Raw genomic sequence first — 24,317 nt, 5'->3', positions numbered from 1 at the left:
TCAGTTTTATTTGTATAGCGCATTTAACATGCACAGGGTGCAACCCAAAGCGTTCCACACACAAGACATACAGTAAGATGCCGGACGGAGCGGCGTAGTCGCCAGCGTACCCGTGACACCAACACATGACAAATACATTTTACAGATACATATACGTACAGTGCATGGAAATGATCCTAATGAGTGAGCATTATATTTGTGTGTAATAGAGGGCCACATTGTGATTGATTCAGTAGACCACATAATGATAGATGGGATCACTCTTACATGGAACAAAGTGATGACATTGTGTAAATATGTCGACATCTTGCTTTAAACGGGTACTGAAAATACATAAAAACACAACTCAAGTAAAACAAAATGATTAATTTGGAAATGTGTGATATTAGCAGAGATGACCTCTACGTTGTGGGATGACCATTTCCCGTCTTTCTAAACAGTGTTGTCTCTCAAACCCCTCACAACAGATAGGCTATTACACCCCCATCATTGGATTCGGATACCTCTCAATGATCAGCTCTTCAGAAATGCTCAGTGCTATTTATGCTATAGCTCCACCTACTGGCCATACACTGTAACTCTTACCATGTGGATTGCATTGCAGTAGCCTATGAGGAGTCCTGAGGAGCAGACAGACATAATGTCTCAATCAGTGATCTTTACATATCAATGTCAGAAACAATGGCGTTGATTACAGGACACTGTACACCAGATAGGGAGACTTAATCAGTTTTTAATTAAATGTTTCCACTTTTGTTGATGGACAATTACATTTTCACACAATGACACATCATGAATACCTACTTAAAGTGCCCATATTATGACTATTTTTCAACAAGTTAGGTCTATGAGTTCCAGAAAACATGTTTCTGAAGTTGTTTGCTGGAAATAGCTTGTAGGAAAAGATTCTTACCTACCTCTATTACACTCTTTTTCAGTCCCTGTCAAAGTGTGCGGTTTCTGCTGCTCATTAAATATTAATGAGCTGCTGCTCACTTACCCACGCCCCACTCCATTAACTGTTACCAGGGTCATTCGTGCCAAATCAACAAATACCTCCAGCCAAGCCTGACCATCTTGGCTTTGCCTCATACTTTATGTCAATAATGCTAAATAGTACCCAACAACTACTGTGCAAAGGTTTAAGCTTGTATCTATATTATTTTCTGAGATATGTAGGCTTAAAAAACAGTTGAACTCGTAGGCTTGGTGTGGAGAGGTGGGGCATTGATTATGCAACGTCTGAAACACGCCAATTCAAAATCCCCTAACATCTACTACACCTTCGTTTTACATAGTATAGCCCGTAGCTAACACTTAGCCTACCATAATCTCTATGTAAAACGGTTAGCTTGCTAGCTAGCTATCTAACAGTGGAACTTCAGGAGCCTACAAAATAAGCTTAGCTATCTCACCTAGTTGCAGGAAATATGTAAGTGATGTAATTAGAATGAATCCCATGAACAAACAGATAACTCTTACACCAACCTTATTTTGTGCCTTTTATTCATGTTTGTTCAACGATTTAGTAAGTATAAATCCTTTTCCCTGCCCACTTCAATGCAGCTCCATAGGTTTCCATTATATTCACGTAACATAGTTGCCCTAAAAGAAGGTGGTGGGTGGGAATATTGAAATGTTTTGGCTTGTGACGTCAAAAGCCTTGTCGATTTTGACCAGCTCACCCTGGAGGCTGAAGGCAGGATACATTCAGAAAAAAAATCCCAGAAAAAGTGTTTTTTTTTTTTCATAATATGGGCACTTTAAAGAACTTTAAAGAAGCAAGGCACGCAAAATAGTGATCACAATTCATCATGCTATGCAAAAGTCAGTAATGATACAGCTGTGTGTTGGGAGTCACACAGGCTTTTTACCCTCACATTTGGTCACATTCATGGACTAACAGGCAAGCCTCAGGCCTACCCTACACAGAACACATGCCCCCTGGGTCCTCTCAGTGTCCCCTGCCTATGGATATTTAGTTTAGAAACGTATGCAGAGATGCTTCCATTCTGTACTGTAAGGAGTCCTACCTGAGGAGCAGACAGACTTGTGTATGAATGTCACAATCAGTGATCAATTTTCATTACGTCAAATGTCAAAAACATAAGCTTTGATTACTGGACATTGTACACCAGAAAGGAAGACTTGACTTGAATTGGGTTTTACTTGAATGTTAGATAGACATTTTCAGAATTTAACAGATTTACGCAACACACATTTGTTAGTGGAAAATTCAACTACAACACAATATCACGAATGCTTACTTTACAAATGTGAGACAAATCCAACTCAAAATCACATGCTTTCTCTATCTTTCTCTCTCACACTCACACCTATATACAAATACAAAATCTGGACATATAAGCAAAGTGTAAAAGTGCACTCCTCAGTCATAGGAAGAAAAACCTGATTTAACCTAAACACATCAAAATCGACTAAGCCACTTGGTTGATTCCTCAGTTCTGTGGACTAACATTCTTACATTCTTGTGGTCCTCTCCTTGTCGACACCTCACAACAGCTGAAGAGATTTCACTTGACAGCACACATTCCTATATTTCTAATTCACAACAGAAATACACAATGAAACATTTTGTCTTCTGTACCAAGAAGATTCACCAGCAATTTCTGAAATGTAAGTCCATAATGTTCTTCTGAAGAAATGCTAATATGTAAGCAATTCCATTAAGGAATTTCCCCATTTGTCATTTAGAGTCTGTCAGTCGGAGTTCTTATCATCTGTCATGAGGGGTGCAGTAATTTGAACATGGGCATTCTGATCTGTATAAGGCAACTCTGGAGCAATCCTATTTGTACACCATGCAGTCTATTTGGACATCATGCCGATAACATATTAATAGCGATTGAAAAGGGAGACATCACACAGTCAGAGAAAAGGTCAGATAAAATAAAAAAAAGGATAAAACAGTCAGGAGAATGGGCAATATTGGGCCATACAATATTGAGTCTTGGCTGCTGAGGTACCCCACAAGGGAGCTCCTGTTCTGGTGGCCTGTAACTTCCTGCGTAGGGAAGAAATGTTCAAATAAGTCTCTTGGTAGTTTTGAAGGAACCGAGGCAAAAGAGGATGAACTCATTACTCGTTACAAGATTTAACTCTATTTATAAAAAAAAGGCTTTGGAGATAAGGCCAAAGGCAAAAAGAGAAAGGCCACACGGTCACAGTAATGGTGGTACATCATGTTGAGTAACAAATAGGTTCTTGTAACCTACTGCAAACACAATTCAGACAACTGATACCATCACACATTATAAGTTCTGTACACATATATCCAGATATTAGCCTAGAAATCTAGACGCACCCCTAGTGCTTCCAGGGTTAGTCTAGCAACTCTCAGTTGGCTTGTGAGCTCCAGAAATCGAAACTTAATCAGGCCAATGAAATTGTGTATAGAGTTGTTAGGTGGGCTTAACATAATGATTGATGGCAGAGTTGCAACGGTTTGGCTTGAATTCCCTGCTACTTGAAAACAAATAAGATGGATGTTGCTGCTGGCGAACAGTGTGACACGAGTTAAGCTTTTATTAAGTTGGCAAACGTTTGAACTAGCCAACTAGCTCCGCTGGTTGGAAACGCACGGGACTCAGAGCGCTGCCGCTGTCCTATTGCGTGCAGAGGGAATTTGAAAGACAACTGATTATCCCGTCCCTCGGAATGAGCACTGCGAACGGTGAGTGCCCAGACCACATTTTCATGTGGGTCTGGCTCGTCAGGCTATCCATATATATCTTTAAAACAAATATTGTTCTATCCACAATTATCCATTATTATTAGTGTTTGCATATTTTTCATGTTTCATACACTCCTTGCAACACTGCATTTCAGTCATTGCTTTTACCTTACTGAAACAGATATGCATGCCAGTTATATGTCCACCACCTCCAAAACTCCAAAGCTGCTGGTCAGATTATGTTCCGAGAACAGAAGTTAGATGTGAAGCTAGATGTGGAGTAGGCTATTCAACTAGCCCACTTGCTTGCGGAGTGTGCACCCACTTCCTTATTTGGGTTTTGGTGACAAAAAGGTTTAAATTGGAAGTAAGTGATTATGTATGTGTAGGGTGTATTTCATACACAATCTGGCAAGATGGGAAATGTCAGACTAACAGAAAAAATGAATGGATCAGTGATTTTAAAATTAAAGGTATACTATGCAGGTTTAGGTATTTTTGGCGAGTTTAGAGCTCCCTCTAGAGTCACAATGTATTTATATGTTACTATGCTATTGTAAATAGCAAACTTCTCACGACTTATCCCCCCTGAACACAATGCAAATAAGAAAGGTCGGGAATGGCGCCAAAAGAGGGGCGCATCTTGTAATGTGACATTCAACAACCGGCGATTTATTGTCGGAGATGTTCAACCACGCCACGACCAAAAGGGACATTTTTTGGGAAATCTCCTACGACTCCAGTGTTGACACTGGCACAATGATGCACGCAACCTGAACAAAAGGCCACATAATGTGGCCAACCTACTGACCATGATGCAGCAAGAATTTATTGTTCTATTATCGCATAGTTTGATATGGTCAATCCTACTGTAAAAGACAATCGTGGAAGACAAAAACAAATCTGTAACCTTACCCGGCCATTACTTATCCTCACGGACACCAACATATAAAAAAAAATCTTCTCTTTGGAGGGTGCTTTAACAAATATCTGTTTTATTTATGTTTTTAATTCTGTCCACAAGACATTTGGGATTTTTTTGTAAAAAAAAAAAAAAATGCATCTCCCTACACACTAGTAGACACAAACTACAGCTGATATTGTGATGGTATCTCCTACTGTCATTATAAAAGTCTTCATTTTACTTCTGCACACGGATCTACTGACAAACATTTACAAAAATCTTCTTTTTGGAGGGTGCTTCAAGAAATATCTGTTTGAGTGAGCCAAAACACTATGTGTGGATAAAAAATATCTGGGTATGTCAGGGTCTCAGTATGTGCTTCACTGTATGTGACTTCAGATATGCAAAGGCAACAGCAAGCTTGTAAAAAACAACAACATTCCATCACTCCATTGTGACACATTCATAGATCAAGAGCAGAGTACACTTACTATACAAATGCAAAAAAAACCAGAAGACTTACCCCAACCAGCTGATTGCAATTAATTTGCCTGATTCAACTCTGCATCCGCCAAGGGCATTCCCTCCTCTGCAAACATAAAAAAAGAGCCAAAGACAAATGTATCGCCTCTACTCCGGAATACATTGAGAAACACCTACATCAACAAGTTTCATTTGCTATCTGTTCATATGCATCTGTGAATGCCCAGTGTTAGGCATGACACTGTCATTTTTCACATCCCATCCACTAGAGGGGGCGTTGGCTCACCTCTGGCCACTTATTGGCTCATTGAGCTATTAAGGCAGCTCAGGTGGGTAATGGTTTGCTAGCGCTATTGTTGGAATGCAGTGTTTGTCGTCGCTGGAAGAGGACTGCAGTTCGGTGAGTCTCTGGGATTTTCGCCTTGGGACTTTGCCACGACCAGGACTCTTTTAGGACCTTTGGGATTTTAGGACTGGGCTACAGCGACTGACCCCCCCCCCCCCCCCAGCTTGGGCTGGCCTGGAGACGAGAATACGAGGTAAGCTGGCGTAGGCCTACCCCTCTGGTTTTGCACCCACGCAATTAGTCTCCTACCCACTGATTAACACAACCTTATGCTACACTTAGGTTAGGGACCCCTGGCAGGTAGAATTGTATGTATTTAGTTTCCCCTAGACAGCGTGTTGTTGTGTTTGGATACGGCTGCCGCCGTGGGCATCCCCTAACAATTGGGAGGCTCGACCGGGTTTGGATTGTGCGGTTTGGGTTTTGGGTGATTTGGGTTTAACAGCTTGGCTAGTAGTCGTGGATAAAGCCGTAACGGGTAGTCAAAGATGTGGATTTGGTGAAAACAGTGATGTGGTGACCGTATTCTGCCAGGGCCTATATTAATGGTGTTCTGTTAGTCAAACTGAAGGTGGATAGTGGGATTCGCGTAGTATTGTGAATGAAGTGGCTACGTTTGAGACGTCGGTAGGCTATTTTGGGCACTGGTGGAGATTCTTGTTTATTTAACGCTCACGTCTTGTTGCGGGTAAAGTGACAGGAGTGGGAATTTGACTGCCTGGTGAGATCCGTGTACTTAAGTAAAGTAAGCGTGTGTTTGTTTCACACTCTCGTGGACGTTTGCAGTTATTTTGTTCTTCATTCGTTTGCAGCTATTTTGTTCTTCATTGTATGCCAATTAGGTTAGCCACAAGCAATGTCTACTTTTGACCCGGCCGCGTTTTTTCAGTAAAACTCTTGTGCGTCAGGATTGGGTTCGCTTAACTAAAGCGCAACTGTGCCAGGTAGCCGAATTCCAAGACATTGAGGTGGGAGAAGAGTTAAAAAACAGGAAATGATTGAGTATATTATCAAACGACTTGGACTTGGATCAGAAGCAGAGGAACGACAAACGAGGCTTGAATTGGCTGAAATGGAGCGACAAACTAAATTGGAGCTGGCTAAGATAGAATAGCACGGTAAGTTAGAGCGAGCCAAAATTGATTTAGAACGAGAGAAAGTAAAGTCCACAGATAATCAATACCAACGCAAACATGAAGTTAGGTTTGATCTAAGCAGTTGTTTAAGATTAATGCCAAAGTTCTGCCAAGAGGATGTTGATATTTTTTTCGATGCTTTTGAAAAAGGTAGCAGCTGAGTTGGAGTTGAGTTGGCCAATCTTAGTTCAGAGCGCGTTTGTGGGGAAGGCCCAGGAAGCTTATGCAGCACTTGATTCGGTTCAGTGTACAGAATACAAAGTTATTAAAGAAGCTGTTTTACGGGCGTATGAGGTGGCCCCTGAGGGTCATCGGCAAGCATTCAGAGCTCTTAAGCGAAAGCCTGGTGATACGTATTTAGATCTGGTCAGGCAGCAAGAGGTTTCTTTTGATAGATGGCTGAAGGGCTCTGAGGTTTTCACCTTTAAAGAGCTGAGAGAGTTAGTCCTTCTGGAACAATTTAAAAACAGCGTCCCTCATCACATTGAGGTATATTTAAATAGTCAGGAGGTAACTGAGCTGCGTAAGGCTGCCATGATGGCAGATTCATACGAGTTGATTCATAAGGAGGTGGGTCCGAGAGGGAGCTTTGGAAGCATTGAGAGGGTACCGATGGAAGACAGTAAGCCCACAGAAGTGAGAGAGGGTGGATATGGGCCTACTGGTGCTAGGTCTCATCTGAGTAATTGGAGATTTTCTAGACCCCCACCTCCTAGAGAGGTTATTTGTCATTACTGTAGGAAGTCAGGACACATTAAATCTAGTTGTCCAGTGTTGGAAAAGAACTCTTTTCCCAGACATGACTCTTTTAAGTCCATGGCTCTCCTTAATACCAAGAGAGAGGGGGTGCTTGAGAACAATGGGCCAGTAGCAAACGAAGCAGTTACTCCAGACATATTTGGTAGTTTTGTGTCCAATGGCTCTTGGCTGCGGGGGTCCGAGGTCCCTGTGACTATCCTTAGGGATACAGGTGCGGCCCAATCTGTTCTACTCCGAGGAGGAGTGTTGGAGTTGCCAGCCTGCACTTCAATGAATAGTTCTGCTCTCTTAAAAGGTTTAGACGATGAATTTGAAGCTGTGCCATTGCACAAACTCCATCTCAAGAGTAACTTGGTAGACGGGTAAGTGGTTTTAGGCATAGTGCCGTCCTTGCCAGTAGAAGGGATTCAGTTGCTGCTTGGTAATGATCTTGCAGGTGATCGCGTTTGCGTCACCCCAGTGGTGATTCGTGTGCCTTGTGACATTCCCGAGACGCAGGCCTTGGAGGTGGAGTATCCGGAAGTGTTTGGTGCATGTGTGCTTACACGCTCACACGTTGAGTTGGGGGACACTGTGTTGGGCAGGTTGCTTGGAGGATCGGCTGACTTGATGTTGTGTAACCGGGAAGCATTGATTCAAGAGCAGCGGAAAGATCCCTCCTTTATTTCTCTACTTGAAACGGCTGCCTCTCATGAGGAGATTGCTGATTTGTCAGAGGGTTGTTACTTACAAGAGGGGGTGTTACTTAGGAAATGGAGGCCACCGAGGCATCCTGCAACAGAGGACTGGACGATGGTGTGTCAGATTGTGCTCCCTGTATGTTTTCGTGGGGAAGTCTTACGGTTGGCTCATGAATCACCTATGGCCGGTCACGTAGGTATTCGTAAGACTTTCAAGAGTTTCAAGGCATTTTTATTGGCCTAAAATGCATGCAGATGTGGTGGTCGGACATGACATACGTGTCAGGTGGTGGGAAAACCAAACCAGACCATTCCCCCAGCTCCATTAAAACCTCTGCCTGTGGTAGAGGAGCCCTTTTCACAAGTGTTAGTGGACTGTGTGGGGCCCCTTAGGAAAACTAAGAAAGGAAATTAATATTTACGAACAATTATGGATGTGACTACACGGTTTCCTGAGGCAGTGCCTCTGCAAAACATTAAAGCAAGACCAGTGATTGAAGCCCTGCTTCAGTTCTTCTCTAGGTACGGCTTGCCCAGAGAGGTCCAGTCTGATCGAGGTTCCAATTTTGCTTCTGGTGTCTTCCAGGAGGTTATGTCGGAGTTGGGTATCAAACAAATCATGTCTTCGGCATAGCAGTCCCAAGGGGCTATTGAAAGATGTCACCAGACCCTTAAGACAAGGATTAAAACTTATTGTGCAGAGTGTAGCGGAGACTGGGATGTGGCCATGCCTTTTCTTTTGTTTGCTCTTAGAGAGGCAGTCAACGACTCCACAGGTTGCAGTCCCTTCGAATTGGTTTATGGACACGAGGTGTGTGGGCACTTGAAGCTCATGAAGGAGATTTGTGGAGCCTGGGGAGAAGGGTAGTCTATGTATGTACAGTATGTGGCGGTCTTTAAAGAAAGGTTGAACTCTGCTTGTGAAGTAGCTCGAACCAACTTGCAAGGAGCCAAAGAGCTCATGAAGAAACAGTTCGACAAAAAGGCTGTGGTGCGGACTTTCACGGTGGGGGAAAAGGTGCTAGTGTTGATGCCTATGAGGGGGGACGGACTTAGCACACGTTTTTGTGGACCCTATTCTGTAGTGAAGAAGATAGGTGATCGCAATTATGTGGTTAGTACACCAGATCGCCGTAAGTCCACGCAGTTGTGTCTTGTCAACCTCATGAAAAGGTATATTGAGCGTTCCACCTCTAAACCCGTCTGTAGTGTGGTAACCTCGTCACAGGGGCAGGGTTATGTAGCTCTAGAAATAGAGCCACCTGTAGATGTTGATTGTCGAGGACCAGTCAGTGCACGACTGCAGAATTCTGCTGCCTTGGCAGATTTGGACAGTTTACTTCAGCATTTGACTCCATGTCAGCGAGACAATGTCCAGGAACTAGTCCAGTCTCATGTAGCCTTGTTTAGGGACCGACCAGGGCTTACATCTTTGACGGTGCATGATGTGGAAACTGGGGATGCTCCTTCCATTAAGCAACATCCTTATAGGATGCATCCAGCTAAACTGGCTCTGGTGAGAGAGGAGTTACAGTATATGATGGATATTGGAGTAGTGGAACCAGTCCACAGTCAGTGGAGTTCTCCCATTGTGCTCATTCCTAAACCAGACGGTTCAGCTCGTTTTTGCATTGATTACTGCAAGGTAAACGCCGTGACAAAAACAGATGCTTTCCCAATTCCCAGACTGGAAGATTGCATTGATCAGATAGGGAAGGCCCAGTTTGTGTCGAAGTTTGACCTTTTGAAAGGTTATTGGCAAGTCCCTTTGTCAGACCATGCGAAGGAGGTATCTGCTTTTGTTACTCCAGAGGGGCTATACCGGTGCCTTGTGTTACCCTTTGGTATGAAAAACACTCCAGCCTCATTCCAAAGATTAATGAACCATGTTACATCGGGGTTATCAAATGTAGTTACGTACATCTGGGTCATATTGAACATCTATTTCAGAGGTTTGAGGAGGCAAGTCTGGTAGTTAATCTGCCGAAATGCGAGCTGGGTAAAGGGCAGGTTACTTAACTTGGGCATCAGGTGGGCCAGGGGGCTGTGTTGCCAAGGGCTGCCAATATTCAGGCCATCCTGGAGGTCCCAGCTCCACGGACACGAAGACAGCTGATGCGGCTGTTGGGGGTGTGTGGGTTCTATAGGAAATTTGTACCCAACTTTGCAGCGGTGACGGAGCCGTTGACTAATTTGTTAAGGAAAGGGGTCAAGTTCCTTTGGAACAAGAGATGTCAATCAGCACTGGATCAGATTAAAGCTATTTTATCATGTGAGCCGGTTTTGCAAGCTCCAGATTTTCAGAGACCTTTTAAACTTGCGGTGGATGCATGTGATGTAGGGATAGGGGCGATGCTGCTTCAAAGTGACCCTTCCGGAATTGATAAACCAGTGGCGTACTTCTCCAAGAAGTTGAACATGCATCAGAATGGTTATTCTACTGTCGAGAAAGAAGCATTGCCACATGTGCTAGCGGTGCAGCACTTTGAAGTATATCTAGCTGGAGGAGGTGAGGATGTGGTGGTATATACGGATCATAACCCTCTCACCTTCTTGGCTAGGTTCAGAGGGTCTAACCAGTGGATTTTCCGATGGAGTTTAGTGCTGCAGCCCTATAGCCTCATAATCCAGCATCTCCCATGGAAAGATCGTCGCTGGAAGAGGACTGCAGTTCGGTGAGTCTCTGGGATTTTCGCCTTGGGACTTTGCCACGACCAGGACTCTTTTAGGACCTTTGGGAATTTAGGACTGGGCTACAGCGACTAGGCGGTTTGCCATAAGGTATGTTAAAACCGCTTGCCATAAAACTGCCAGGTCATGGACAACGGCATTTGCAAGCAAGCTAATCTAACAGGGACTCTACTTTCCAGTTAATTCAGTGTGTTCCCAAATGCTTCAAGAAATTTCATGTCTTAACCCATAACATGCAGTAGTTTTGAACATGTTAGGCTACATGTCGGTGTTGAAGTGTTTAGATTCCCAGCGCTAGCCTAGTAGGCATTTTAACGCCTACTTGCGCCAACACCAGTCAGCTGAGTTTAATTAGCGATAACGTAGGGAGATGGTTTCGTAGCGTCTTTGACAGCTCAGTGACATCAGGTATGTAACCTACATATACAGTGGGCAGTGCTTCGACTTGGCCAGCTTCACTCGCGGTCCGCGCGTGGGATCACACGGTATCACGCGACTTTAATTTGTATTTTCCCAGTGTGACGCTGCAACAACCCAAACAACCGGTAGATGGCTCAAGTGAGCAGGGTGTCTCGTAAAAAGAAATGGAGCCTGGAAAACCCTACACAGACTTCACTACAAACTTTAGCAGACTGGTTTAGAAATAATTTAATAGCCAGAAATATGCCTGCCCTGCCCTAATAAAGAAATATTTGGTTAACTGCGAGTGAATCCCGTTTGCAGCCGTAGAAGAAACGCAGGACAAATTAAACATTCTGGTTTTCTCTGAGTGCAACGATGATAGACAGACATCATTTGGACAAAATATAGAGCATATTAACCTCCGTTGCTCAGCCAAATGCCTTCCTGTTACGTCCTGTTATCACGGAGTTACAGGCGATAAACGATTTTTGATGGTCACAAGTTTACTTCATTAGCGGTTTATTTTTTTGATTATTAAAGAGTGTTTTTCATTTAAAGGTTTGACTTCGTGCTTATTCAGTAGAGCATTTAGTGCTCTTCCCAATCCCAGACGTTCACATTGCATGTTTGTTTGTAATGGATGCAACCGCGAGATACGCTTGTCATAGGCGCAGATACCGTGGATGCTCCGTCTCTCGGGCACCCACTGAAAACATCGAGCACCCACGTGTGACAGCTTACAGTCCCGGCTAAATTTACATTCATTTAAAATCAAACATCGCAGTTTATGTTAAATTCAGCATCTCTCATAATGTGATTGGATATGTTGCTGTCAATTCCCTACTTCATATACTAACCACCAATGAGAGCGTCTCTCGTATGAAAATTCCTGACACTTCCCACCTGAAGAATTAACGCAAGGCTTTGTCGGGTCTTCAGCCCTGAATGTTTAAAATGTATATAGCCCTGAATATCATTTTAAAAGTAGTCTGACAAAGCTTATTGTTTTATGACACAGCTAAACATAGATTTATAGACATAGATAGAACGTCTATAACATAGCCTAGGTGGTCGCAACTCACAAAAGTAAGCAGATAGAAAGAACTCACGCAAATCTAGCCTACAACACGCAGACAGCTTTATGCGCAGGGGAGAGAGCGCGCGCACGCACTGTGCTTTATGACTGTTGCCTTCTGATGGTATCTTGCTAATTCACTGAACTGCATTAAGTGACACAAATGGTATTGCCTTTATCTTATAACTCCTTGTCTGAGCGACAACCAGGCCTATGGTTTTTAAAAGTCAGATGTTCCCTGACAAAGACATTCGAAAATTAAGAATGTTTATTGACTTGAAAAATACACTAATTTTTGCAAACTCCCTTCATTCAACCCTTGAAGACATCGCGGTCTGGTGCGCTATGTAGATCGTTTCTCGTACCATTTAATTTCTCAGAATTTAGGTCTACTAGGCCTACAATAACGTCATCACCAAATACATCTTTTATTTTTAGTTGATCAACCACAAAGAGTAGCATAGGCCTACTGTGCACAGTGCACTGACGACTGTAGCAGCCCAACGTAACCAGTTGTTGTAGATGAGAGGCAACCCCTTGTTTCAGATAGCCTGGACAACATGTTACCTGGGTGTTGCCTACATTATTAATTAATGGTAGCCTTCAATAGTTAATTGATTCGCGTAACATATTAGTTGGCTCAAAGAGTAGGGAATCAGGCGTGTGTTGCTTTTGCGGGATTGAATCCAGTTTAATGCTAGTTTTCAAAACATATATTTTTTACATGTCTTTTGTCCGAGTGGCTGTAATGTAGCCGAGCGCTCATGGCGTATGAAAAGCGACTTCAAACCGCCTAAAACAACTTGTTTGTGAATGTCTGACAACTGCTGCAGCGCATGCACGCGCAAGGAAACCAGTAGGTGGAGAAACCAGAAGGCAAACAACACCGGAACGATTTTAAGGCTATTTCGCATAGGCTACTCAATGGTGCTATTTCACACGCATTATAGGGACCCCCACTCACCGGGGTTAGTGGAAGGTGTTAATAGACGATTGGCGTAGCCTACAGTGGACTAGGGCTGTCAAAATTGCTCAAAAATGACGTTCGAATATCCCCTCTAAAATAAACACATGTATTCGAATATATTGGAATATCTAGGCAATATTATTTGCGCATTATGTCAGTGATGCGCATCATGTCATCTGTTTTTAACTTTTTGTATGGTTATTGCTTGACAGGGGGGATCCCAAGCAGCTTTCAACCATAAGGCATTTCCTAATTCACCTGACACTGATATTCAAAATGTTGAAATTATTTCGGCATAGCCTATAAGCAGTTTAATTAAATGTAATGTTAGTTGTAAACAAACGGGCTACTTGGTGAGGCTTGGCCTCACAGATGCGCTCGTGCCTTAAATGGCAATACAAATCTTCACGATAGGCCTATTAACTGACCGCCCGATTCACGTTGGCTGGGGGGCAGGGGGGGCCATCAGACATTTGTTCCCAAGGGTCTATAAATTGTTAACCCGGCCCTGCCCCCAACGAACGCAACTTTCCACCTCTGAGATAGCTGAAAAGAAGTCTAGAGGACTCCTAACTCACTAGACCTACTTACTGTAGGCTGCGCAAACCACAAGCCTGCATTCGAGGCAGGCCTTCTGTTGAAGAATTTTATATAAATCCTGCGCTAACAGTAATCCTCCTACCCCCGCTACCACAGCTGTGGATAGTGTGGCATGCTCACGCTTTATGTCTCCTTCTTGCAAACTAGGCCTATAGCCCAACCATTTACGTCTTCAAAAAATAACAACTTGCCAGATATGCCTTCATAAATTTGGGCTTCATTCAGCATTTTGTTTTTCCACTGGAAATGACTCTTCTACATTTGCTGCCTGCTGCATCCTTTCTGTTTGTATTGTTTAGAAAATGTTTGACGTCTTGAGTTAATGCATTAAACATTGTTTGCTGGTAACCAGCCACAAATAGCCTACAGATTCTTGCGTGCGTTCTCTCCAAAATGTGCGCGTTCTATAGGCTATCCAAGTGCATAATTCTACGGCATAAAGCAGATGTATTTGTGTATTGTACAGAAAAATAAAAATAACCTGTCAAGCAGTCAATTGACTACATTGCAGTCAATAAGTAGTGCAAATTATGAAACCAAAACGTGGGTCATAGTTGTCTAAGCCTCTGCTGTGAGGCCAAACCCATGAACAAAGACGCATTGATATCTGCAATAGTTTTTTTTTTTGGCGAAACAAGCTCACAGCCGAACAAGTCATACTGAAGGGAGAGGCAACTGGCATGTGATCTCCCCACGGGCGAATGGATGTACAAGTTTTCTCCTGTGCCTACAATATTTAATCCAGTGTTTTGTCAAGTTGCAAAATGCTATTCGTTTTAACGAATTTTTATGATAGTACCCTATACAAAAAGTACTTCATACTATCTTAATTGCTTTATACTCAATACTTGACCAATGGCTATTGCATCTGTCTATTGAAAGTGAGAATGTGGCATGTGATATACTGTGTAGGCTTCATAAAATAAAATAAACAGATTGCTAATGGCCTACAAGCTGATCTGGGGAGCGTTTCCCGTACAACTACGGAGGTTAGCTTTTTACTAACAGGATGCATCGTTCAACTAACCAACATGTAAGTTACGACTGTTTCCCAAAACTGTCGTACTTACATAGTACTGTAAGTTTGGACCATGATAGTCCAGACTACTGAAGTTTGGAAACTAAGGTGGTTAATGACGTTTAGTAGCACGTGAACGGGCACCTGCACATACTTCTGTGGTGCATTGCGTTAAGGCCGGCAGATGACAGCCGCCGTTGCACAGCAGTTACCAGTCCCCTGTCCAAGAGTTCGAATCTGGGTTAAGACGTTGACAACAATATTGACATCGTTGTTTACCTAAGTTTATCTTTTGTGCAGATCATATTATCAAAATCAGAATCAGCCTTCTTGGCTTGGTTTGCGTAAACGAACAAGGACCCCCCCCCCCCCTCCATGAAAATCAAAGGCTACATATTCTCAGCTGACTCGTCAAAAAATGCGCACCACCTTATTATTATCTGCAAGTGTGTGACTTACTTACGTGCACATGGCTGCAAATTGACTTTTAATTTATGTATTTTCTGCCTTGGGCATTTTAAAATGTGGATGTATGGTGGTTAGAAGTGTAAATATCAATTAGAAACCTAAATATATTTATAATTATTAATTTGCAAACAAATAACTGGCGTCAGTCAGACGTCTTTGACATGAAGATCCCTGGAACTATGCTTCTAGCATTCTACCACAGGTCGAGAGGTGTAGTTGTAACTACACAGCTTTACGATAGTGGTTGCGAACGTTCGTTGCTACTGTGGTTTTGGGAAACACTAACGTAGTGGAACGATGCATTGGACTATGTAAGTTCCAAATATGAATGTAATTCTGCGGCATAAAGCAGATGTATTTGTTTATTGTACAGAAAAATAAAAATGACATTATTTCTCTACTGGCTCAATTATCACACCACTGTTTTGATTTGCGTAGTTAACGTGCGTTAACCCCAACACTGACAATAATGTAGACAGCAAATTTCAATTTCGATTTTCGTTACCACCGTGTAGTCAAGCCTTAAGCCATACCCAAGAAGCCTAAATCGAGGTAATGTTTAATTATGCATGATTTATTTTGTTATTGAATTCGTAGGCTGGGATTACTCTCGGCAACAATTATGTTTAATGGTAGATCCTGCTTTTTCAGAAGGGACCGCAGGCAGAGCGATGTACAGTGGTAGAGCGACGCACAGTGGCTGAAAGTGGTACTAAAGCTTCACGCAGCTTCACGCCGCGTAATGCGCGAATGAAGTGGTCATTTGAAAGCGATGCCAACTGTATATGTTTTTGCCAGCTAACTTTTAACATGATCTTCAAATTCATTGTGATGCTATATGGGCCTCATGCACATGAAGGATTAATATCATGCCATTAAGTTGTTTAACACACCGTGAAATAAAGTTTTCACCTTACAACTTTGCTGATAACATTTCAAATAAATGTCAGTTAGCGCATTAGTAATGATATTGTGTAACATATAGGCTAGCCTAGTGTTGATGTTGTTTCATAGCCTTTTGCTTAAGTGTGTAGTTAGGCCCACTGCTAGATTTTGACAGGAGCTCGCGATATCGCTTTGGGCTCACGCAAGCTGTCAAACACTGTCCACTCGCCTATGTGGTGCACCCCTCTGGTTTATACATCCAGTGTTTATCATATGTTAGCTAACTGTATCTGGATGTGTTGCTATCAGAGCAAGACATTAGAGATGGCGCATGACATACAGTGATGCCTCGCATAAAAAAATAAAATAAAAAAACGCTATTTAAGCACCGAAATGAGGCACCGAAATCCACGTTGTTATTCGATGCAGTAACTACCGTTTGTGTCAGCACCGGTGCTATATTAGAACAGTGTTTCGGTGCCCAACCCTACTTATGCTACACTTAGGTTAGGGACCCATGGCAGGTAGAATAGTACGTATTTAGTTTCCCCTTGACAGCGTGTTGTTGCGTTTGGATACGGCTGCCGCCGTGGGCATCCCCGAACACCAGTATAATGCTCCCAATACCACTTCACAATGTATGTCCTCATAAACATAGCTGTACCTGCTGTCTTGTTAGATCCAGTACCATTTGTTGCTGCTGTTGTTGTTGTTGTTGTTGTTGTTGTTGGGTTGTGACGCAGGATGTTCCCTGTGAGATTGCAATGTATTTGTGACTCAGCAATAAATAAAAGCAAAAGAGCCATAACTTAACAACCATAATGCCATCCTCAATTCAGACAGAAAAATGTGCTCCTAGTTTGAGAGCGAAAACGGTAAGGTAGGTAGGTAAAGCTACAGATGCATACTATTGCATTAAAATGCACTAGGAAGAGGCAGGCGGAAGTTAATTAGCTGTTTGTGTCCTCTCCCATAACTTAAAAAGTACTGGTCCAACACACTTCAGATTTGTATACAAGGCAAAGGGTCAACCAAGGCAAAGGCCAAGCTCTCAGTCTTTCTACATCTGGATTACTTTGGTTAATATTGTGTGATAGAGACAACACCAACCTGCTCTTGTTGAAAACAAAGCTTTGGTTGAAGCCTACCAACAGCACTGCTGAGCAATCTTTACTTTAAACTGAATCAGTCAAACTGCATTATGATGCAAAGGGATAATATCACCGCAGGCTCTGGACAGTGCTTGTCAGGAGAGTTTTTCCAAGATAGATTCATTGTAATTTGTATTAATTGCATTAACCCACACAGGTTTGTGCCTGCTTCATAGCCAGTACATAAATATGTAGGCATGATGCACCACTCTTCCAATAAAATGAATGTGGTATTTTTTACTAGATAATAAGACCTTGAAAGTTTGTGATTGGTGGTTTTAACTGCTCCCTGTCTGACATGAACATGTGACCACACCTATATCCCAAATTCATGCCTTGGCAGAATATTTCATTTATCGCTGGAGTTGAGACAACCCATCAGGCCACCAGCAAACTAGGGTCCACTGTGTGGTATGAGATGTATATCTGGTAAACCACTTTGTGAGCAATTAATCACATGCTATGCTTTGAAGAAAATTGATACTTACCTTTTTTAATAAAAAGGACTGCAAAAACTGCAAGTCCTACAGCTCCTGTAGTCAATATTACACCTACGAGAGTCTTTTTCAAATTACTCCAACCATCTATAGCGCACATGACAATAAAAAACAAAAAAAACAATTGTTATAGCATTCAGTATTTGCAGCAAGAATACAAAAACATGGTATGTTTACTTCTGCCAAGGATAGTAAAAGTTAGATTTAAAAATTTAAATTTTTTAAATTATATTTAAAAAAATAGCTTTGATAGTCTTTGCCTTCCCAAAAGGTGAGCAGGAAAGGGTAGCATAGTGATAAACTGCCTCCAATCGGCTGGGGTATGGGTAGTATTATAACCAGGGATTAAAGTGAAAAATCGTTTGACAACCTTTTTCAGGCCATAAGTCATACGTTGTTCATATCTACCTATAGAGATAGCACCCCTTTTGCGGTCGCGACCTATTGGTTTTTAATGTACAAAAAGATGCAAACAGCAAAGTAAAGGGAGTATTCGCCTTATTCACACAGTGGCCAAACCAAAACGAGGCTACAGGGTACACTTACTAATTAATCCCGCCTACAGGTAAATGCATAGAACATAACAATCCTATGATTTGTGTACCCTGTAGCCTCGTTTTAGCCGCCAATGGCCGCCATGTGAAAACAAAGCGAAACTCATGGCTGACGTATCTTCTTTAGCGGTCACTGATTGAGACACAGAAAGTTCTCAAGAACACTAGGTCTTTAAAGATTTCAAAAAAATCAATATCATTCCCACACTTTATCAAATCATGATTCTTGTCAAAATGTGTCACAGTACTGGCAGAAAATGTAAGTGTCATACATATTAAGATATTTTGTTTCTAAAAAACAGTCTCATGTGATGTGGCTTTTATTCAGTGACAAAACCCACATTCACCATAATTGAAGTTTGGCATGTCCAGTACTGACGAACAAATTAACAATGGCGATTTGTATTCATGGAGCAAGGTCAAAATCCAAGAAGGAACTTGAAGATGTGGCCTATATGGAAGCATCTGACCTCCCTCATGGTGTCTTGCCCCGTAAGAAGGATATTATTGAATGCATGATGTATCTTCCTTCGCCCTGCAAGGGCCGGTAAAGTCCTGCGAACCAGGTCTATGGCGGCAAAGATTCTCGCCTCTGCTTTAAAAGACCACTGGTTGTTCTGCAACATACCATTGGGGAGCAATACACTGCCAGCCGAATTGAAGCCCTTTACGGCTCCTACACACAGTTGCGTGCATTGCAGTCTGCTAGAGACGCATCCCATTCACTTTACATGGGCTTGCGTCATCCGTTGCCGAACTGAATTGTGGGTCCGTTGCGTCATGTTTCTCCCGTCGCTCGCGTTGAGAACTTCAGCTGTTGCTGCACCAACAGACGGTACCGGCCAATCAAGCCAATCGACGGACGGCACCAACCAATCAAATTACGGTTATACTTCAAGTAATTTGCATAGCTACCATCGGGAACACCCACTTGATGGAACGCAACTGTGTGTAGAAGCCGTTATACCGGCTTCCCCGCCAATATGAATTGGCCACAGTCCAAAGTGAGAAATGGAAAACTGACATGAAGGAGTACAATGGGGATATGGAAAATCTGTTGACATTTTTTGTGAGAACAAATCGGCACGAGAGTCCCAAGAAAACCTTTTTGGGGTCAAGATGGGGGATGAGAAATGGCAGTTCTGGCATTCCATGCGTAATGACCGCAAAGGTTACTGTGAGGAGCCGGTTCATAGAAAGTGGGAGCGAACAATGGAACGAAAGAATGCGGGGGAAAAGGCCCTGCAGGCCATGCAGAACAAGGAAAAGGAACGGAAGAGTGCTGATACAGCATTGGTTGGGTCAACATACGAAGAGGCTATGGGGGAGGCAACCATAGAGACCACCACTGCATCTACTGATAGTAGAGCAGGTAAATACAGCAGATGATACCAGAGACTTTCTAATGAGGAGACTAGCCTGGCTAGCGCCACCACTTCTCAATGAGACGTGGTCTGGGAACCAAACGTTCATTTTCTCGTATTTGAAAAAAATGCCCAGATCCGTTTATTGGGTGCCACGGATGTCTAACAAATGCGTCTGTGCATACTGTAGCTCATCATCGTCTTGCTTTCTCACCTATTCTGTGATTGGTTCCCTATCTCAGGCGAAAATTTGCTCCATGGTCTCCAGGCTGCCTTAGCAGCGTGAATCAAATTGTGCGCAAGGCAGCATGGGAACACCCACACCACCACACCACAGCACTCTAAAAATCCTCCATAGAAATGCATGGGGTTAGTTTGTAACGCCAACATGGCCGTTGTCTACACATATCCCACCCCTTCCTCGGCAAAACGTCAACATGTGAATACATTGAGCCAATCATGTGGTGTGATGTGAATACATTGAGCCAATCATATGGTGTGTTGTGAAGACATTGTGCCAATCATGTGTTGTGAACTCGCCGCTGGAGGAAAGGTTGGTGTCTTACAAACTGGGTTTCAGAAGTGAAGTGCCTAATGTAAATAGTTCAGTCTCCTCACCTCTACAAAGACCTTCCGCAATTACTGTAGCATTAGCCTGACTCGCTTGGTTACTTGCAACACAAGTGAACGATTTGGACCAGTCGACCTCATCGACAAACAGTATGTTCTTTTCATCGTCCGGCCGTCCACCTCCAATCCACTGGTAATTCAAGGGATCTGGCTCAGCTTTGCAGGACAGCTTACAGGGGACATCAGGGTTTTCCCTACTTATCTTAATATTCCTCACTCGTTCTGAAAAATTAACAAAGTGTGATATTAGAATGGCATGCATCCTAAAACAGTCAAGTCAAGATAAGTGTCTTTCACTCATTCGCCAAGCCAGAAACTATAACGATGCAACCACAAACTCTCTAGAAACACAAGCTGTGATATAAATGATTTGGAATGAAATTACTTAACGTGATGGTTATCAGCAGTGTTGATCACAAAAAGGTCAGAAAACTGAAAATAATTGCATTAAGTCAATTTGCCTACTGAACATTTTTCAATTATTTTAAAGGCCCTGTGATGACCAATGCTTTTATGAGGGGTGCAAGTATGAATATATGTCTTCTTTTTGTAGGGAACCGCTTTTTCTGTACACATATCCCCCAGGCTTGTGCAAAATTGAATTGAGAATGACTCCTAAATCCCAATTAAATTCTTGAATTTGGAATTGAGCTCAAAAACAGGATGTAGAATTTTAATTTGAATTTCAAATTAAAGGAAGTAGAAATGAAATTCAATGAAATTCGAAGAAATTCATATACAGTACATAATTTAAGGGCAGTGTTTAACAATGAGGGGAGCAAGTGTGAACATTTCTTAATCAGATGTACAGATATGCCTACACTTGGCAAACTGACTTACCAAAGAGTTTGAGAGAAAACGTTTTTGTCAACACCACATTGTTAACCTCAACTGAGTACTTTCCCTCATCTCCGTGAGTCAACGTAGATATTGCAATGCTGCCAGATTTCACATTCAACGTTGTTCGTCCCCTGAACTGTCCGTAATACTGTGCTTCTTTGTCGAAGGTTGGATCATACTCGGCAACCTTATCATTCCCAAACTTCCACGCGACGTTTTCGATTTGAGGAGGTCCTCCAACAGGGGAAATAGTAACAACTCCATTGAGTATCGCATTAACAGTGTCTTCAGCTGAAGTAAACACAATAAATATTATTTAGCAGATGAAAGAGTGTCGTATGGCATTCCATAACATTAATTAAGCTTGACGTGCGTCACAACTACAGTAAAGTGACATTACGACGAACTTCACTTGCTAGCTGTTAACGTTAGCCGATAAACAGGCTAAATTATGCTGTCGATTCACTTTGGCTGTGTACTTACATGAACAGATCTGGACTGTAAGAAAGAGAAGGGACAACGCCTGCTGCTTCATAATTAGGAACTGTTTACATAAATGGGGTGGAATCTGATGATCATTAAATTGTACTATTGGACTTGAGGAAAAGGAGCTTGGCCAACGCCTCTAGAAAGGTGTCGAAAGTGAAACCAGAGAAAAGGAGTCTCGCGTTGATACGTAGAACCAGAACACGGGCTGTCTTTACTGTCTATGGTCAGATAATGCAGGGACTCTGATCTTGGATCTGGTGGGAACGTGAAAACCATCGCCCAGTGGTTTCATCATAGATATCTATGGGTTTCGTTCGAGCAGCTCCAATACCGCTATCCAGTAGCAGCAGCTATTTTCCTGCACTCCTCCGCCCGAGTTGCTCTACGCGAGAACGTGACGCGTTCCAGTTTGTTTTCACTACACGAAGAGTCGGAAAGAACATGTCAATGCGAAATCCTAATACAAAATATGTTTTTTAACATACACTAACATTTCAAGTAAACTCCGTTATTGTAAGCCTTACATGTCAATAATATGTTGCCATTTTCGCCTATTTCAATTTCAACAAGTGCCGTCATGTTTTTCTCGAGCCACGAGGGGCGGGCAGGCTAGTCATTATTGTTAGCGACATAGCCTCTTTAGCAATCCAGCACGAAAAACCAAGCTTTACATTGTATTGCACGCCCAGCAAGACCGTGCAATGTATAAATTGGTGACCGGATTAGAGCAGCAATGTAGTCAAGTGTGTAAGAGCATTTAAAACCGACATTAAATCGACCAACGTAGATCAAATACAAAGAAAATACATATCAACTTCGGCAATAATGGGCGCAGCCATCTTTGTTTTCAACTCTTCTTCTTCTTCTTCTGTTGAGTTTTATGGCAGTTTACAATCAGGTGTATTACCGCCATCTGCTGGACTGAGGTGCAGTTCATTTTGGGTTTTTTAAAGAAACACAATAAATCATAAAATAAACAAAATAAAATGAAATAAAAATAAAATATAGGAAAACAAAAATAATCAAACAAACAAAACAAAAAGTTCTAAATCCTACTTGTTAACTGCGTGTCTTTGATAAATGACATTATGGAGCTATTTATGCTTCCTAACCTGGGCTCTGCCAACAATGCTTCCAATGAGAATACTTTCTTAGATGTAGTAACCGCCCTTTTCATTTTCTCTCTTTCCCTAGAAAATCTTCTACAACTTAAAAGGACATGCTCCACATCTTCTCTCTCTCCACAAACCTCACAATTCCCAGTTGGATGTTTCTTAATGATAAATAAATTGCTGTTTAAACCTGTGTGACCTATTCGTAATCTGTTAAACCAAACCTCCTCCTGTCTATTTGTGTAACTATTCCTTTTCCTTGATATTTCTTGTTTCAATTTGTATAAATGTCTACCCCTTCTCTCCTTATCCCACTCAGATTGCCACATTGCATTCACTTTTTGTTTGATTATTACCTTTATCTCGGACTTACTGAGTGGCATGTTTATTTGAATTTCCTCTTCTTTTGTTGCTTCTTTTGCAAGTTTATCAGCTTGTTCATTCCCTTCTACTCCTTTGTGTGCGGGGACCCATAAAAACTGCACTGTTCTTCCCTGTTGATTAATTATAAACACCATTTGATTAATTTCATTCAGGAGGTCCTGTCTGCATGCTGATTCACCATTCTGAATAGATGTTAGTGATGACATAGAGTCAGAGCAGATAACTGCTTTAGGGAGCCTAGCCTCTTCTAGCCATTGCAATGCAATGATAATGGCTGCCATTTCAGCAGCAAAGATAGATATATGATCAGTAGTTCGCTTTTTGATATACATCTCAGATTCAGGAATATACACCCCAATTCCAGTCTTACCCTCAGAATCCCTTGATGCGTCTGTATATATTTTTGCAGTGTTGTAACACATAATCTCTAGATACTGCCCTACCTCATCCTTTGTTTCTATGATTACGCTAGGAGAACATAACAACCAAGGTGGGGTTATTGCCAGAGGCAAGGTCTTGCTACAATGTATATTCTCTATTTCCAACTGACTTGCTAATCTGTTGGCATCCCAACCAAAGCTACAGATCTGAGATCTCCCATATTCCCAACACTCATTTAGGACTTCCTTGGTAGGGTGTGATGCATTATGTCCTTTTAAATTGACCCAATAAGCCATACACAATTTCAGGCGCCTGAGGTTTAATGGCATTTCTTCTGTCTCTACTTGTAGCGCTGGTACAGGGGATGTTCTAAACGCCCCACTACATATTCTTAGACTTTTAGCCTGCATTCTGTCCAGTTCTTTGATTTGTGTCTTTGATGCAGATTGGTACACAATACATCCATAATCAAATACTGATCTAATCAGAGCAATATAAACTCTTTTAAGGGACGTTCCTGAAGCTCCCCAGTTGTACCCTGCTAAACATTTCAATACATTATTTCCCTTTTTGCATTTCTCCAACATTTTTTGGATATGTTCCTTAAACGTTAGCTTCACATCAAGCCACACTCCCAGGTACCTAACAGTATTAACTTGCTTTAATTGTTGTCCATATAGCTTAAGTTCTATGGTAGGGTTATTCCTTTTCTTTGAAAAACAGATAACTTGTGTCTTTTCCACTGATAAATGAAAGCCCCATTCAAATGCCCATTTTTCAACCTTGTTAAGAGCTAGCTGCATCTTA

At 42.1% G+C, this 24,317-nt stretch overlaps 1 protein-coding gene across 2 annotated transcripts; it reads right to left on the bottom strand.

The window, feature by feature from the left end:
- Positions 1-713: 713 nt before the first annotated feature.
- On the bottom strand, positions 714-22,438 carry LOC121697730 (SLAM family member 6-like). Of its 2 annotated transcripts, XM_042079378.1 has the most exons (7): positions 21,628-22,436; positions 21,145-21,435; positions 20,293-20,526; positions 17,748-17,843; positions 16,773-16,859; positions 5,122-5,187; positions 714-3,025 (listed from the first exon to the last, which is right to left on the bottom strand). In XM_042079378.1, the coding sequence occupies exons 1-6, from the start codon at positions 21,677-21,679 to the stop codon at positions 5,141-5,143; spliced, it is 807 nt and encodes a 268-aa protein (XP_041935312.1). In that variant the 5' UTR covers positions 21,680-22,436; the 3' UTR covers positions 714-3,025; positions 5,122-5,140. The 2 variants fall into 2 exon arrangements, with proteins under 2 accessions (XP_041935312.1, XP_041935313.1); XM_042079379.1 differs by lacking the exon at positions 17,748-17,843 and having other exon boundaries at positions 21,628-22,438.
- Positions 22,439-24,317: the final 1,879 nt, after the last annotated feature.

Source organism: Alosa sapidissima, chromosome 22 (assembly GCF_018492685.1).
Source record: "Alosa sapidissima isolate fAloSap1 chromosome 22, fAloSap1.pri, whole genome shotgun sequence".
Classification (NCBI taxonomy): domain Eukaryota; kingdom Metazoa; phylum Chordata; class Actinopteri; order Clupeiformes; family Clupeidae; genus Alosa; species Alosa sapidissima.
Note: the sequence above shows the minus strand (reverse complement) of the source record. Positions and strands in the feature narration are given on the sequence as shown.